The sequence below is a fragment of the Calliphora vicina genome, chromosome 5 (genome assembly GCF_958450345.1).
Source record: "Calliphora vicina chromosome 5, idCalVici1.1, whole genome shotgun sequence".
Lineage (NCBI taxonomy): Eukaryota > Metazoa > Arthropoda > Insecta > Diptera > Calliphoridae > Calliphora > Calliphora vicina.
Window position 1 is genome coordinate 100,374,350 of NC_088784.1, and position 18,473 is coordinate 100,392,822.

General features: G+C 31.0%; 1 protein-coding gene across 1 annotated transcript in view; it reads left to right on the forward strand.

The window, feature by feature from the left end:
• The window catches only part of LOC135960810 (G-protein coupled receptor dmsr-1), a 43,021-nt gene that overhangs the window by 16,165 nt on the left and 8,383 nt on the right, over positions 1 to 18,473 (forward strand). The window contains exons 2-4 of the mRNA XM_065512202.1: positions 901 to 1,072; positions 5,167 to 5,293; positions 9,625 to 9,813. Of these exons, the coding sequence (XP_065368274.1) occupies positions 901 to 1,072; positions 5,167 to 5,293; positions 9,625 to 9,813 (488 nt within the window). The remainder of the gene's footprint in view (positions 1 to 900; positions 1,073 to 5,166; positions 5,294 to 9,624; positions 9,814 to 18,473) is intronic.

The window sequence follows — 18,473 nt, forward strand, 5'->3', positions numbered from 1 at the left end:
ACTGGTTTGTGTCTAGGATTATAAATTTCGAAATTTAACTTCTCACACATTACTCTTACTTGATTTTTTATAAATTTTATACATTTTTTGTTATTCATTGTAGATGCAATTTTTAAACTAAAGTATAATATTTCGTAAATATAATATTTTTTCCAGAATATTTTAATATAAAAATAAATTTTTTCCTTATATTTTAAAGAATTTAAAAAATTTCCTTTATTTCTGTATATTAAAAAAATGCAGGTCTTTGTGATGATGCATTTAAATAGAAAAAAAATAATTTTATTATTGAAATGAATTTTTTTAGTTATAAAAATATGTAAAGTAAAAATTTCCAAAGAACAGCATCAAAATATAAACGGAAATAGAATGAAATAATTTAATTGAAAAATAAAATTTGATAGAAATCATATTATTCAAGCAATTATTTATAAATGTTATGAATTGAATTCAATTCAATGCAATCAAATCATACCCAGCAAAAACTTGATAAAACAATGACTACTACATACCGTTTGCATTACTTGGAATAAGTCGTATAATGATTTAAATATTCTCTATACTAAATCATTATACGACTGTTTGTTATAGGCGCCTGTAAGAAATATAAATTAATGTATTATTGAAGTCATTACTTGTAACAGCTTTTAGTAAAATTTAAATTGTTAAAATAATGAGTTAAAATGCTATTTTAAATTCATTAGTTGTTAATGAAAGTTTTTGCTGGTTACTTTAGAAGTTTGAAACGTTTTTCTATGTAGTTAAAACCATTATAATCCTGCTTATGTTTCCCTTAACCACCAACAACCACCCTAATAGTTTTAATTCCACAGATTTGTGTAAATAAAACCTTTTTGTGTTTTTGTCATTTATGTTTTTTTTTTGTATTTTTATTTACAGATTTGTATTTTCGGCACAATAGCGAACATTTTGAATATAATGGTTTTGACAAAAAAGGATATGGCCAAAGCGCCCATTAATAAAATTTTAAAATGGCTAGCAGTAGCCGATATGTTTGTTATGATTGAATACATACCATTTGCATCGTATCAATATATTTATATGAAACCGGGTAAGTTAAAATAAAAACAAATAAAAAAAAAATTAAAAAAATATCATGCCCCTAAATCTGTAACATGAAATAAATCTGTAACTTTTTCTTAAATAAAATAAAATTTTACATGGCCATATATAGAATATATACACAAAGGAAGGGCAGAGCCCAAATGCCCTTAAATCTATTGCAAATCCCGCGTTTTAAAGTCATATACCCAATAAATAAGACTTTGAGATACAGATTAAAAACAGTATTTTTTTTAATTGAAAAACAAATGTTGGTGAAAACAATTTATTTTTCGATTTTCAAAGCTCCTAAAGTTCTAAAATTGCTCTTCATCACCTAAATATGGACTTTCGAACTTTGACAGTTGATATCGGCCGTATCGTTAACACCACATCTGTCGAATTGGCTGTTATTTATTCAGTTTGTTTTGCCAAATCATCAAGGACGGTTATAGCTTTCAACAACACGTGCAAATGATAAAATTGTTTCATCATAATGGGTGTTCTGTGCGGGCAATTAAATATTCAACATTTTTACCCACCCTACTACAGTTTTTTTGATAACAGCGGGTCCAAATATTTCCCCATTTCCTTTATTTTGCTTTTATTGGACTAAAAACAAATGTATATGACAAACAAAAAAAAAGAATTGTTTAAAAATCGTGACTGACTCCAAGTTACATATACATATGCATTTGAATTTAAACATTTAAAAAAAAGGCGATTTTTCGCTATTGAAATCGGATGGGAAATAGAAAAATAGTGGAAGGTACCCTCCTTTGAGCCCCCATAGTGCCGCCCCTGGAGAATTTGTAGGGTTTATTTTAATAACTTAAACTCGAATACTCCTTGTCTATGACCAACTCAAATTTTATCCCGATAGGACCAGCCGTTTAGAAATGCCAGATTTATTTCCAAAACATTTTGATTCTGCTCCACTGTGCGATGCACAGTTAGAAAAAAATATATAGGGAAATAAATCTGTAACTTCTAGACACTTAGTCCGATTTCAATGATATTTGACGTGCCCAAAGCGGAATTGTTGTCGAGTTTAATATTTGAGTTTCGACCTCATGTGCCCACCAGATGCGCGCCCAGGGGTCCCCAAAGTATAACACCTCGGGTATGTTACATTTTTAAAACGATCCTATTTCTTCGTTTGGTTTCCGATTTCCAAAAAAATACACATATAGAATCTTCTCGTCGAGTACTATAAAAAAACTATTCGGAGCTATCAATTATCTCTTACAGCTTAGGAGTGTGACAATATACTTAGACAGTCAGGCGGCACTAAAGGCTCTGGAGTGTCATCTAATACATTCCAACCTAGTAGAAGACTGTAGGAGAGCTCTAGAGGAGCTATTGGTACACTACTCAGGAAGATAGTGTTGGGTACCAGGGCACTGTGATATACAGGGAAATGAGGTAGCAGATGAACTGACTAGACACATGGCTCTGATCTGGATCACGATACTAGGGAACGGGATGTTAAACCACCCATTTGTTACTACTATAGGTTAATTTACGAAAAGTTCCGCTACTATACAAATCAATCCTGGGGCAGTAGGTCAGATTGCAAAGTGTCCAAGGCCTTATGGCCAAAACTGGATGCAAACGCGACTGAAACACTGATAGAGATCGATAGGTATAATCTCAGGATTCTAGTAGGAGTGATAACCGGCCATTGCTCAATTGGAGCCTTTAAGGGTAAATGGGATAATGGCACACGGGACTTATGTAGAGTGTGTGGGGATGCAGAGGAACTAGAGACAGTAGAGCACATTATGTGCCACTGCCCTAGGTAACAGGGTCACAGACTTAGATGGCTAGGAAATAGATTTCTTGACGAACTTGGTAGTGTTGCTGGCTGCAAACTAAGCAACATACTAGGTTTCATTAAGGGAATAGGGTGGCTATTTAAGCGACGTTCTACAGCGATTCCAAATCCGTGAAAAGATCTATCTTTCTTTCTTTCTTTCTTTCTTTCTTTCTTTCTTTCTTTCTTTCTTTCTTTCTTGCTTTCTTTCTTCCTTTCTCTTTTCAACAGGCGGTACTTTGGTCTCTTATATTACTTTAAGGCTATCCTCTTTGTCAACCTATTTGAAGGGAATCACAATGGACCTCAAGGAAGTGCACATACTGTACACCCCTTCCTAACCTAACCTAGGAGATATTCAAATATCTCATACCATACCCATCCTACTCCAGTTTTTTGATAATAGCGGGTCCATATATTCCCAATTATGTCCATTTTGCTTTTATTGTACTAAAACCAATTGTATGTGTCAAACAAATAAAAGAATTTTTTTTAAAAATCTTGGAGTCAGTCATAAAGTTATATTCATTTGAATTTAAACGTTTTAGAAAAGGCAATTTTTCGCTATTTTTTGGGAAAAAAAAGTAATTTTTTCTTTTTAATTTATTTAAAAAAATTCTAAGCAGATGTGTTAGGAATTTATACTTTTTGAAAAATTAACTTTACATTAAATATTTTAAATGAAAACAAATTTGAAAAATGTTGATACCGAGGGGCCCAGCTCCATCCAAAAAACTCCTATTTTTTATGTAAAATTCAAATTTAGGTCAAAAATTCTCAAATCGTTTAGTTGATATCAAAATATAGTAACAGATTTTAGATGTCCCAATAAGTTTTTAATTATTTTGTAAAGAGTTCCAATAACTCTGCTTCTCGTGTGGATATTATAGCCAAAAAACTAAAAAATCCCTTTTTTGAAATTTTTCAACACCTTTTTGGGAATTGCGGGATTCTTGATTACAAATTTAAAAATTTCTTTTAATTTTTCCATTTTTGGTAGATAAATCTATATAACTGTAATATTTCATTAAAAAATATTCATAAATAAAAATTTAATTTTAATTTGAAAAATTTATATATTGCAAAAACCTTATAAAAATATTTTTTGTCATATTTTTAAAAAAAAGTATTCCATTTTTTAATTCTCAGAATTAATTATATTGATATATAACATGTCTACCTCATGTTTGTTACGGGGCAAATTAATTAGGGAAAACATAAGAACTCGCAGAAAATCGGGAAATATTTGGACCCCGGGTAATAATGTTGAAAAAAACAAGTAAGAGATCTATATTCGGCTGTGCCGAATCTTATATACCCTTCACCAAATTATACTTTAAAATAAATTTTTATAAATATTTTTAGGTAAACAAAATTTAATTTTTTTTAATTGTTTTTCAAAATTTTTTTTTCGAAATTGTTTTTTAGTTTTTTTTAAAAAAAAGTTTTTTCCAAATTTTTTTTAAAAAAATTTTAATTTTTTTTTTTAGTTTTTAAATTTTTTTTTAAAAAAAATTATGACAAAAAAATTTGTTGATGAAAAAAAAATTCGGGTTAAAAAATATTTTTCCCGATTTTTACCCATTGTAGGTCCAACTTACCTTATCTACATCGTTGCAATGGACTTTAAAATATCTATCATTAGATATCCATATTGTCTATATTAATGACCTAGTAATCCATATATAGATCAAAAATAGGTCAAAAATCGAAGTTGTCCCGGTTTTTTGCTCATATCTCCGTTATTTATGGACCGATTTTGCTGATTTTAAATAGCAAACATCTCGAGAGCATGTCTGACAGAATTATTGAAGATTTGGATCCCGAAGATATCTGGGGTCTTCAGAAAATTGATTTCAACAGACAGACGGACATGGCTTAATCGACTCCGCTATCTATAAGGATCCAGAATATATATACTTTATAGGGTTGGAAATGAAAAATGTAGAAATTACAAACGGAATGACAAACTTATATATACCCTTCTCACAAAGGTGATGGGTATAACAAGGTTTTTTGTTTTGCTCGACGAGGAGATGCTATATTTGTAACATTTTTGAAATTGTAACACAGACGAAGAAATAGGATCGTTTTAAAAATTGAACATACCAGAGGTGTCCTACTTTGGGGACCCTTGGCCACACCCCTGGTAGGCCCATGTGCTTCAAATTCAAATCGGAGAAGGGTATAGAAGTTACAGAGTTATTTACCCATTTTTTTTCTATACCACTGTGTAGATATTTTAATATCTACAAATTTCTGTAATTATAATTTGCTTTCAATTACAGGCGAAAAAGACTTCAGTTATGCTTGGGCGTTATACATCCTATTCCACATGCACTTTACCCAAGTGTTGCACACAATTTCAATTGGACTAACGGTGACTTTGGCTATATGGCGTTATGTTGCAATAAGGTAAGAAAGATGTTTAAAGCCTTCTAAAGCTACCATTACACTATCAAAGTTCGTATCTGAGTTGAACATTTGTGACGTGCTAAGGCAGTATTCAGAAGAGGTTCTCAGTTAAGGTAACTTTGAGAAATTTTTGTTGAAGCACTCAGATAAAAACTTAAATAGTGTAAAGGCTGCTTTGTGGTACGGACTTGACGCATGTTGATGTGTATGAATTTTATCATTAATTATTTTGAAGCCAATTTTTTACAGTATTATTTTATGTATTTTATGTATTCGTTAGTTTCATGTAGACAGCTCTTAACTAACATGATTTCATTCCAAGATGAGATAATGATGCCTAACAACGTTTGTATTAATTAATAAATAAAAATAAAAAGTTGTTTGTTTTTTTTACACTTCATCATGGGTAAAAAATAATCCGTTTGTTATTTCCTTCTCTACTATTCATTCATACATAATTTTGCAATCATATTACACCATTTCCAATTGTATTTTGGTGTATGACTTAAAAATGCGGAATTTTTTCAAATTTTTAGCTTTTATTTCGAAACATTTGTACGATATAAATCTATTCAAAGTATTGGCTATTGTAAGCTTTAACCTTTCCCCATCTTTCTGGCAACATATGGATTCCGGGATAAAAGAACTGCTTATTAGGGTGGTTTTATAAAATCGATTTCCGATATTTATAGATGCTCACGTCTAGAATTGTGCCATTTAGTGTAAAAATACGATTGTTAAAGTTTTAGCTCAATCGGACTTTGCCTTCCTGTGCCGAAAGTGCCTCGAAGTTTTAAAAAGTCAGTCAGAAGCTGTTAGCGATAGCCTTTTTGAAAACTTCAGGACTCTTTCGGCAAGGGATGGCAAAGTCCGATTGAGCTAAAACTTTTGCAATCGTATTTCTACACTAAAAGGAACAATTCTAGATGTGAACACTTAAACATTTTAAGAAAAAAATTTATTTTTTTAAGAAAAATATTTTGAGGCCAAGAACGAATCAAGCCAAAATCGGATACTCTGTTCCAAAGTGAAACGTATCCCAGAGAGAGCGTTCTGCATCGATCGAAACAAATAGGCAAAACTTCCGAACCACCTTATTCTAAATACTTTTAAACAGATATTGCAATAGTTCTTCGAACGTTGTCGTGATCTTTCAAATCTTTATATTCTGGGTGTTTTTCGGCAAAATGTTCGATTCAAATGAATCAATTGCATTCGGACAAGGATCTCTGTGATGGTCTGACCAGATTTCAGAAGCTCATAATATATAGGACCCATTTGCTCCCACCAAATACAAGGAATTACCTTAGCGCCATGGATATTTGGCTTTTGTGTCGATTCGGCTGGTTTGTCCGAGCTTCACATACGATCTCTTACGCTTCGGGTTATTGTAATGGATCCATTTTTCAAACATAATTTCTGACATCATCGTCTTTCAAGGTCTCTCTTCTTTTGGATGAATCCAGTTCCCAATGATTTTGCAAGCTCTTGTGGAGTTTCACAACCATTTTTTATTGAGTAGTGCCTCCAATTCTTGGTCTTCAAGCTTTTTTGCCTGGCCTTCAATTCGGTACCCAATTTCTCAGCTTTTGGATGAATCCCTCTACTTGCAAACGTTTTGAGATTGTTGTTTGAATAGCTCCGAATGATTTTTCAAGTTCTTGTTGAGTTTCACAACAATCTTCATGGAGTAATGCCACCAACTCTTCAAGCCTTTTTGGCTGGCCTGGGCGATCTTTGTCTTCCGTGTCAAAATCACCACTTCTAAACCGAACAAACCATCTCTCGCTAGTTGAAACCGATGAAACACATTCATCATAAGCTTCGGTCAGCTATCGGTGTGCTTCAGCGGAACTCTTATTCAAATTAAAGAAGTAAAGCAAAACTTCCCGCATATGACGCTTTATTATGCTTTAATGTTCAATAACTCAGTGAGAATAATAACAGATATGTTTCCTTCAAAATGACATAAAAGTTATTAAAAAGTTATTAAAAGCGCGTTCAAAAGATACGCCATATATTGTAAATTCCACATTTTTAAGTAATACGCCCAATATTTCAGAAATTTCTTATTGAATTTCAGAGATTTTCCACTGAATTTAAGAAGTTTCTAATTATACATATTTCAGAAAATTCCAATTGAATTTCATAAATTTCCATTTGTATTTCAGAATTTTCTAATTAAATTTCAGAAATATCTAATTGTATTTCAGAAACTTCCAAATGCATTTCATAATTGTTTAATTGTATTTTTGAAATTTCCCTTTGCATTTCAGAAAATTCTGTAGAAATACCAATGAAAATTTCTGAAATTCAATTGGAAAATTCTAATAAAGCCTGAATAAAGCCTGACTATTCGAAATCACAAGAACTGCTGAACTCATTCAGCCTAACCACAAAAGCCTAAAGTCGATTTTAACCCTTTAATGCATATTGTTGCCAATTGTCTACATTCCAGTTCCACTTAATTTTAGACGAATATAAGCTTGATACTAATTCAGAAAAATCAAATGGAGTACGAAAAGTTTCAGCTAACGAAATTCTAAATTAAACTAAATCTAAAGGAAATATAATAAATAAAAATCAACTAAATATTTGATACTTTATAGAAAAATAAAAGTAAAAATCAAGCATTTAAGGGTTAAGTCCATAAAGTTGACTATTATTTTAAATTTCGTACCAAAGAATAACAAGAAGGGAAGCCTCTCATTTTTTCTACAACAAAAACTTCTCTCTCTTCTCACATACAAGTAGTATGTGAATTCAACACACTTGAAAGAGATTTAACTTCAAAACTTTTTTTTGAAAATTGCACAAAATTGCAATTCTAACACACACTTTCACCATCACATAATATTTCTATTATTTTTTTCCACACATTTAAACCATTACCGAAATGTATATTTTGCACAAACGAAAAAAATATTTTTTTATTTTTTTTGACATTAATTTTATAGGCGTTGAAATTAAAACTAAAAAAAAACACATTTGTAAAATTTCGTATTGGAAATTAATAAAAAAGTTCAAATAAACTTAATTTTTGCAGAAATTATGGAATAAAAACCGGAAAATCTATTTATAAAACCTTTCCAGATCAAATACAATTCAAATAATTTGAGAATTGTTTGAATTTTTAAATTTAATTGTAATAAAATTTTGTTATAATTTTTAAGGTCGATTTTATACAACTCTGTGTGTTTGAGGAGTGTGGTTAAAGTGGTTTGAAAACCAATACATATAAATAAAATGATACCAATACATCCAAAGAGTTAGGTTTTTTTGACAACCGACTTAGGTTTTTTTTGACAGCGTTTCACTTCTTGTTATTATTCTTTGTTTCGTACCAAAAAATAAATTTCAAATATAATTTAAAATATTGTTTTATTATTTTAAAATAAGCTTTTTGTTTTTTTAATTTTTTGAAATTACTTTTTTATTTACATTCATTGACAACTATTTTCATTTATTTGAAAAAGTTTGAACGCTTTTTTTCTTATGGTACGAAAAAACAAAAGTTATATTTTAAAATAAAGTCGATTTTAACAATAATTAGCTTTAAAATTTCTTTTATGGTTAGGGTGATTATCTTTCTCCTTGAGCACTATGATTATCTTTCTCCTTAAGCACTATCAATATCAAATAAAGATGAGTTAAATTTCCGCCTGAAATATTGAGTGAGTAAATACCCGCATCAGTTTCGCTATTCTCCATACTTGATTAGACTCCTTATGCCACCAAGTGTTGTTAGTACAAGGACCCCAAAGGTCATGTATGCTAAAACCAGTAGACTGCTTAATCAGTCTGGTACCCTGATGTACCAGTCATTCACAAATATTTTCAGAATACGTAGGTTTAATGTTGGCAATACCCGTTAACCCATTTGTAAATTTACCCAGAAGTGCAAAGGTGGAACGAGTCCTGATATGGTAATCATTTGTTTAATTTTGTTTTCACTGTCATTATCTCTCTTTCTACCCCTTCTATGAACGAGTATATTTATTCTATGATGTCTACTTTATGGTTTGAGTGTTATTTTTTTACGTATTCTATATATAAGTATGGATGTATGTACTTGTTAAATTTCTTCGCCTTCTTTATATTGTTGAACGTTAATTACATACAATTAAGTGGCTGGCAATAAAAAATAATAATAAACTTTTAATATAAAACCATTGTATTGTTTTCTTTCTCCATTTCTTTCGTTCCATTTTATTTTTTGATTTTATAATTTGTTTTATCTGCAATTTATTTTGTGGTGTGCACCCGAACAAACGATCCGCTTGCAAGTGTAGCCAACGTTTGTTTCTATTATCGCAATCTTGTTTTTACAGACATCCACATGGACCTTGTGCCAGTTTCCTGCTGTCTCACTGCAAAGAATCCATATTGTTTTCATTCATCATCTCGCCGATTGTTTGTTTTCCCACACTGTTTGTGTTTAAAGTGCGTGAACGAATGGTGAGGGACAGCGATGTGCCACTCTATCATGTTGATGCGGATAAAGCAACACAATTGTACAGGTAAGTGAGAAATACAAACATACTTACATACTAAAAATTATTCGAATAATTGAGGAAAAATTACATTTTTTATTCGAAAGAAGAATAACATTTTTCAAATTTTGCATAAAAAATTATTCGATTAATCGAATAAATTAATTTTCAAATTAAAAAAAAATTGTTTATATAAACAAAAATTTAGACAAAACTATTATAAATAGACAAGCCCCATAGTTAATTATGTTATTGTCAGTTTGTTACATTGAATATTTTATTAGAATCGACTTTGGATTAAAACCTCAGGATCAGAACATCATGAAACTTTATTTAAATGGCTAGATATTATCAATTTTGTTTTTTAAATATATGTATTATATTAAATTATTCGAATAATATTTTCGACTCGTTATTCGTTCGAATAATCGAGGAAATTTTAAAAACTAATCGATCACTCGTATAATAAAAAATATTAACTTTTATTCGATTACAATAAAAGTCGAATAATTGACACTCTAATTGTACATAATACCTACTACATATTATGTAAAATGTATACAACATATTCATATCAGGATGGCTCTCATACAGTACTTTTTCGATTTCCAAGCTTTAAATTAGTTCTTCTTTATCTAAAAATACTGAAAATTTCAGCAAAATCGAGTAATTGCACATTTGCTTTGAAGTTTTGAATATTTTGCATGAATTTAAAAAAAAAACAAGTAAGGAAGTATGGTCGGTCAAGCCCGACCATATAATACCCTACACTAAGTAAAAGATCAAAAACATTTTTCTTTTAAAATTTCAATAATTTATAGTTTTGAGTGATTTTCGGAAGTGGGCCTTATATGGGGGCTATGACCAATTATGGACCGATCACCATGAAATTAGGTAGCGTGATTTATGTCTATATGAAAGTTTACTATGTTGAATTTTGTGAGTATACCAAAATTTTTAAGTGATTTATGCACGTTAAAGTCATTTTCGGAAGCGGGTCTATATGGGAGCTATGACTAATTATGGACCGATCGTAACAAAATTTGGTGACATGAATTTTGTATATATAAAACTTATTTGGAGCGCAATTTGTGGAGATGCATTTATAAATTAAACATTTATGACCGATAAATTCCAATTTCGGAAGGACATTTGTATGGGGGCTAGGTGAAATAATGGACCGATTTCAGCCAGTTTCAATAGGCTGGGTCCTTGGGCTGGGTCCTATGTACCAAATTAGATCGAAATATCTTCAAAATTGCGACCTGTAATCTCCGCACAAGGTTTACATGGACAGCCAGCCAGCCAGCCGACCAGACGGACGGACGGACATCGTTTAATCGGCTCAGAAAGTGATTCTAAGTCGATCGGTATACTTTAAGGTGGGTGTTAGACTAATATTTTTACAAACATCTGCACAAACGCATAATACCCTTCCCACTATGGTGGTGTAGGGTATAAAAAATTAAATGAACCACGATTTTATAAAACGTTTAGTTAATTCAATTCGTCACAGTAACGAAATTATTTTCATATTCGAACTTTTGACGTAAAAAATATATACAGAAAATAAGTAAAAGAGCTATTATTCGACTGTGCCGAATCTTATATACCCTTTGCCAAACTATACTTTAAAATACAAATTTTAAATATTTTTAGGTAAACAAAATATATATTCTTTTCGAAATTGTCTCTTTTAAATTTATTAGTGAAAAAAATTAATGACAAAAAAATTTGTTTGGTGAAAAAAAACATTCGAGTTAAAAAATATTTTTCCGAAATAGCTATCATTAGATATCCATATTGTCTATATTAATGACTTAGTAATCCAGATATAGATAAAAACAAGTAAGAGAGCTATGTATATTCGGCTGTGTCGAATCTTATATACCCTTCACCAAATCATAATATTAATAGGCAAGTCGATTTCTTTATACCCCTTTTACTCTCACATTATAAATACCATTTTAAAGGGATTTATTCACAGAAGTGCTGAATATATATTATATTGAAATCGGTTCAGTTTTTTAGGAGTTATAAGCGTTTAAAGATGTTACTAACATATATGCAAAAATGTGTACATGTGAACCTTAAGCTAAAAAGTAAACAAAGCAATGCGTGTTTGTTCAATTTGTTGTTGTAAATAAAAAATTAAACCGTATTGATTTCGCTCTGTTTTAAGTGAGAGTTGTTATAGAAAACAAAGAAGAAGAATTTAGTAATTTAAATTCGCTTTAATAAATATATTTTGAAGGTGTTTTTTTTATTTTCTAACTCCCATAATTATAAACAATTTTTAAATTTTTAAACGTTTGACAAATTTAAAAAACTATTTATGCATATGGGGGTAAATATGTAATTGTAGATAAGTAAATAGTTATTTTATAATTGTGACGATTTTCAACGGTTTATCACTGCATGAAGTTTAATGAAAAATGGGACGGGTCGGAAAAAATGGTGAGTTGCCTCCCATACAAAGTAAATAGTTATTTCTAAATATTTTGTGAAATATAATTGCAATATTCTTCAAACTTAGTCTAAATGGCTCTTTTATAAATTTTCAAAGTTTCGCTGAAATTGTTCGGGATTGGAATAGTAGGCGTGGCACACCCTATACAAAGTATATAATTAATTTCGAATATCTGTAGAACTATAATTGTAAAAGTGTTTAAACTTTTAGCGAATTAATTTCTTATTACTGTGCGGAGTTTAGCTTAATATAGACGGAATTAGATTATAGGGCATAGCTCCCAAAATGGGAGAAGTCGGAAAAGGATGTGAGTCACCTCCCATACAAAGTAATAATTGCACGGTTCTTCAAACTTTGTCCGCATAGATCTCTAACCATTTTATACAGATTAGCTGAAAATAGTCGGGATTGCATTAGTGGTTATGGCGCAAAGTAAATAATTAATTTTGAATATCTGGAGAACTATAATTCGAAAAGAATTTAAACTCTGTATCAATCAATTTATTACCATTCTAAGAAGGTTAGCTAAAAACGAATTTATTCCTGATCCCTGTTCGAAGTTTAGCTAAGCATGATCGGCTTAATAGGAATGACCCCTCCCTTATAAAGGAAAGTTAAAGTAAAGCTTGATATTTACATAAAAGGTTTAAAAATGGGTGAGATCAGAGCAGTGGAGTGGTATCTCCCATATAGAATTAGTTAGTTATTTTCGAATATCAAGTGAACTGTAATTGAGAGATTCTCAAATTTTGTATGTGTTATTTTGGTATTTCCATTCATATTTTTTTAATTTTACTAGGGTAGGGGTAGCGAAGTGCACCGGGTTATTTTTATTTAACAAAAATTTAATTTTTTTTTCAAATTGTTTTTTAATTTTTTTAAAAAAAGTTTTTTGTAAATTTTTTTATTTTTTTTAAAAGAAGAATTTACAAAAAAAAATTTTTGATGAAAAAAAATTCGAGTTAAAAAATATTTTTCCGATTTTGACCTATTGAGGTCCAACTGACTAAAAATTGGGCAAAAATCGAGGTTGTCCATTTGTGGGCCAATTTTGTCGATTTGCCGGCAACCGAGCCGGAAGAATTCTCGATATATTAATGTATGAATCATGTATGTAAGATAATTAGGGGCTACGGAAAGTTGATTTCAACATACAGACGGACGACTTCGCTATCTATAACGATCCAGAATATATATTTTCTTCCAAAAGCAGTTACATTAAGTAGCTCATGAATTGAAGCTGACAGACCTTAAAAGACGATTTTGTATGTTTGTAAAATCAATTCGTATGTGAAGCCATTTCAACCAGCCGAATCGACACCAAAGCCAAATATCCATGTCGCCAAGGTAGGTTAGGTTAGGTTACGTGGGTTGCTCGCAATTTAGCGAGTTCACTCGGAGGCCTTGTGGCCCATTGTGATACCCTTAAAATACTATTCCCTTATGCTGAAAATTCGTACATAAAGTGAGAATAGTTTCCCTCCCTAATTTCGTTGACCATGTGATTCCTGTGGTCCCCGTGGGAACCAACCGGTACTTCTAATAAACCTGATCATATTTACTAGTGACACATCTCTGAGACAGTCCAGATCATGGAAAAGAGCTCTACCAAGATGTAGTAGTCTATGCTCTTGTAAGGCTGGGCATTCACATAGAAGGTGCTGTACCGATTCCTCCTCTTCTTCGTCTAAACAACTTCTACAGTAGCTATAACGTGGGTAACCCATACGTTCCGACATATGTCCAATCATATAGTGCCCAGTAATTATACCCGTAAGAAGCCTGATCGAATTCCTGCTAAGATACAAAAGAGTCCTAGTTCTATCCTCTGTCAGATTGGGCCAGAGCATTCTGGATATTCTACAAGTGATGATATTTGACCACCTGAGTTCCGTCTCGCTCAAAGCCCATTCATCTATCAATCTCGATACTGTTACCAGGGGAGTGTGAATATCCCTTTGCGCTAGGGACGACCCGTTGGTTGCGCACTCATCAGATACTTCATTTCCCCGGATGCCCTCGTGTCCTGGAACCCATATCAACTCGACGTGATGTTGTGTCAGTTGTGCCAGTTATTTGATACAATTGAGAAGACATTTCGACCTGATCACGTTGGAGTTAAGAGCCTTGATTGATGCAAGACTGTCCAAGTATATATGTATAGTCGAATTTTCGAGATTCAGTTCCCGGATTCTTCTCGCGTCTGTATCGATGGCATAAATCTCTGCCTGGAAAACCGTGCAGGTATCGGGTAATCGAATAGACATCAAAAGGTCCAGTTCATCTGAGAAGATTCCCGAGCCCGTGCCTCTTTCTGTCTTTGAACCATCAGTGTAGATTGAGATCACGTCATCCTTTAGGACAGAGTTCGCGGCCCAATCATCCCTTGTCGGTATTCTGGTCTTAAAAGTTCTGTCAAAATTCGGTGTAGGTGTCGCCAAGGTAATTCTGTGTAGTTGGCGGGAGCAAAAGGGTCCTATCTATTATGAGCTGCTGAAATCTGGCCAGAACATCATAGAGAACCTGTACCGAACGCAAATAATTCGTTTGAAGCGAGCATTTGATGAAAAACGCCCAGAATATGCGACCAGACAAGAAACAATAATACGTATTCCATCAACGCTAGGCCGCATGTTACAATACCTATTAAAAACTATTTAGAAAGAAGTGATTGGGAAGTTTTGCCTCACCCGCTTTATATTCAGACCTTGAAGCAGAACGCTCTATCTAAGATACGCTTCACTTTTTAATAAGATATCCGATATTTGCTTGATTCGTTCTTGGCCTCAAAATATGAGCAGTTGTTTTAAGTCATACTCGATCAACTTTAGGAAATATTACATTAAGTTCGGTAATCATGTTATCATCGCTTCTAGAAACGATTTACACCCTTAAAGTCCTTCATATCGTTCGAGCCATCCGAAAGATAGATGCAGAAACCATCAACAAAGTCTTGAAAATTAGCTTCTGCGAAGCCAGTAGTGACAGCCACATTAATGAAATCGTATTTCACTAATAATGGATATATTTTTTATTTCTACTAAAGCCATAATATACCAAAACAAATTTATTTTTCAAAACGATACTTGTATTTGAACCACCCTCTATATTAGTTTATGCCTGCAGCAGTATTTATGCTCTAAATTCATTTACTTATACAATTTGTCAACCACTTTTGCCTAGATATGCATCTGTTGTGTGGAATTATTTAGCAAGTTAATTTATTATAACCTTATTTACACAATGTGTCCATAAGTTTGTCATTCCGTTTGTATTTTACACAATTTTCATTTGTGATCTCATGTTGATTTGAATAAGATCCCAGATACGGACCTCTCATTTGCGGTATCAATATATCAGATATATTCCTCAGAAGATTGGTGTAGAAAATCAGTAACAAGAAAAATATAAATATTTTGGAAATATTTTGGTTTATATCTCGTATACTAAACACATATAAAGGATCTTCCAATAGGAACTGCCGAACTTTGACAGTTGATAGCGGCCATATTGTTGAAGCTACATCTGTCGAATTAGCTATTATTCAGTTTGTTTTTTTTGCAAATCAGAATGGACGGATATAGGTTCAACACCACCACGTGCAAATGATAAAATTGGACATTTCGGATGGGCGACACTCAGCAATGTTATATTTCATACATAATGGCATCAATGGCCTTTCAAACGATTAATAAATGTAGATGATTCTCACACACACTTGGTTTTATTTAAATTTAAAGATAGGAAGCACTTAATGAAATACCCGTTTTTACCTTTTAAAAACGGTGGTTTCCTTCTTTTAAAACTAATTGTCTTATTTGCATATAAAAGCGATCAGTAGTTTAAAATTTGTAACAACTCTTTATTTATTTAAATTTACACAATAATTTAAATAGTCACTTTATTTTAATATAAGTTTATAATGTACAAGAATACATTGGTAACCGCTGCTACTATTTATATACACAGTGCCATCTGCTAGTAATTTCATGAATTATCTAACGGACAAAACTATAATGTTCAATTTCTAGAGCTTTTTGAAAAATTGTTCTACAAACATCGTATTTTTTCCACTTGATGGAGGGTATATGAAATTCGACACAGTCTCTGATTTATTTTACTATGTACTCGCATAATATTCATATATATTTATATTGTATTTTTTTGTATTACATCTACTACAAGTGCAAACATGTGGTTATTCCCTAAAAGGTCTGAGGTTATTTGCTAAATATGAAAAGTAATTGGGAAAATGTAAGCTTCGTTGTAGATTAAATTATTAATGGCCCAAAGGAGTTTTTGTTTTCTCATTGTTAATGAAACTCTATAGCGTTGCCTGGATTTCAAAAATCTATGGTTTTTTTTAACTGCGTTTTAGGTGAACAAAACAACAGTTTTTTTCTATATGAATTCCAACGGAATCAATAGAGGAGATATTTGGAAATATATTGACAATTGAATAGACAATGAATCAAGTCAAATAAAAAAAAGTACTAAAAAACAAATATTGGTATTTTTGCAGGCAAAACAATATATGACTACGTTCAATTTGTTTACAAATAGCTGTTGTATTGAAATGCCCGCGGATATGAAAGTAATTTTCCGTTGCCAAGTTTTTAGAAATACATAGATTCTAAATAAGTAAAAATGCTATGTAAATGCGAATGTGATGAATCGTTAATACTAAAAGTACTCAAATTGCGTTCAGCTTGAAATTAATGCCAATTCATATGGTTTTTTTGTGGGATTATTATACTAGGGCAACCAAAAATAAACAATATTATATTTTTTTTGCAATGAGTCGTATAAATATATAAGTTAGTAATTCATCCAGAAGTAATAGTAATTATTTCAGAAATTTTTAAGAATTTTTGCTTCGATTTGTTAGTGTATATTTTTGCATATTTTGCTCTTTACAGCATATTTTGCATATTAAAGCATATTTTTGACATTTAACTGCATATTTTTATTGCATACTATTTGTTAATTTCTAGTATTTACAATAACAGTACAAAAATGGAAATTAACCCTTGGGTCCAAATGACCCTGAACTTTTAAAATCACGAAAAACACAGTCATTTTGACCCCAAGTAATCTTTAGGGTATTAACCCTTTTTGTACTGTTATTGTAAATACTAGACTTCATGTTATATTTTTCTTAAGTTTCATCAAAAAATATATAACATTTCGCTATCTTTCAATTAGAAATTCCAAATATTGAAAAATTTGATCTTTGACCTTCACGATTTAAGGGTTAACGTTTTCCGATTTTAGGAAAACTTTCAGACTATATTTAAAATTACCTGAACTATAATATTTTGAACAGATTTTATTTAAAATTAATAACATTAAGGAAATTGGGCTTATTCGCCAAAATATGGCCAAAAAATCAACTTTTCTCGAAAATCTCAAAATTTATATCGCAGGTGCGGAAAAACTATAGGACTTTTTGACATACTTTTTAAAATGTTTATTCCCTATTATGTTGTAAATGAATCCCCATGAGATGATCAAAAAATTCTGAAATTTGTTTAACAAAATTTTAAAAATTTGAAATTGCAGTTTTGAAACTGCCGTTAAAAAAAATATTTTTTTTTGGTTATACCTGCGAATAGGCTAACTGTATCCTATGAAGATAAAAACTCATATACAAGTTAATATGGATATATTTTAAGTAAGAACAAGTAAGAGAGCTATATTCGGCTGTGCCGAATCTTATATACCCTTCACCAAATTATACTTTAAAATAAATTTTTTTAAATATTTTTAGGTAAACAAAATTAAATTTTTTTTTTTGTTTTTCAAATTTTTTTTTTTCGAAATTTTTTTTTAAAAAAAATTTTTTCTTTTTTTATAAACATTTTTTTAAAAATTTTTTTTTTTTTTTATAAACATTTTTTTAAAAATTTTTTTTTTTTTGGAAAAAAAATTTATGATGAAAAAAAAATTCGGCTCAAAAAATATTTTTCCCGATATCTATAAGGATCCAGAATATATATACTTTATAGGGTTGGAAATGAAAAATGTAGAAATTACAAACGGAATGACAAACTTATATATACCCTTCTCACGAAGGTGAAGAGTATAATAAACATTTGTTTTAATATTTCTCAAAATATGATAATTTTTTTTTGTTCCTACATTTCTTGTTCTAGTGGCCTGAAACACGTTATTGGTCTGGCGATTTTTTAATAACTTCAACATTTTGTAACAAATT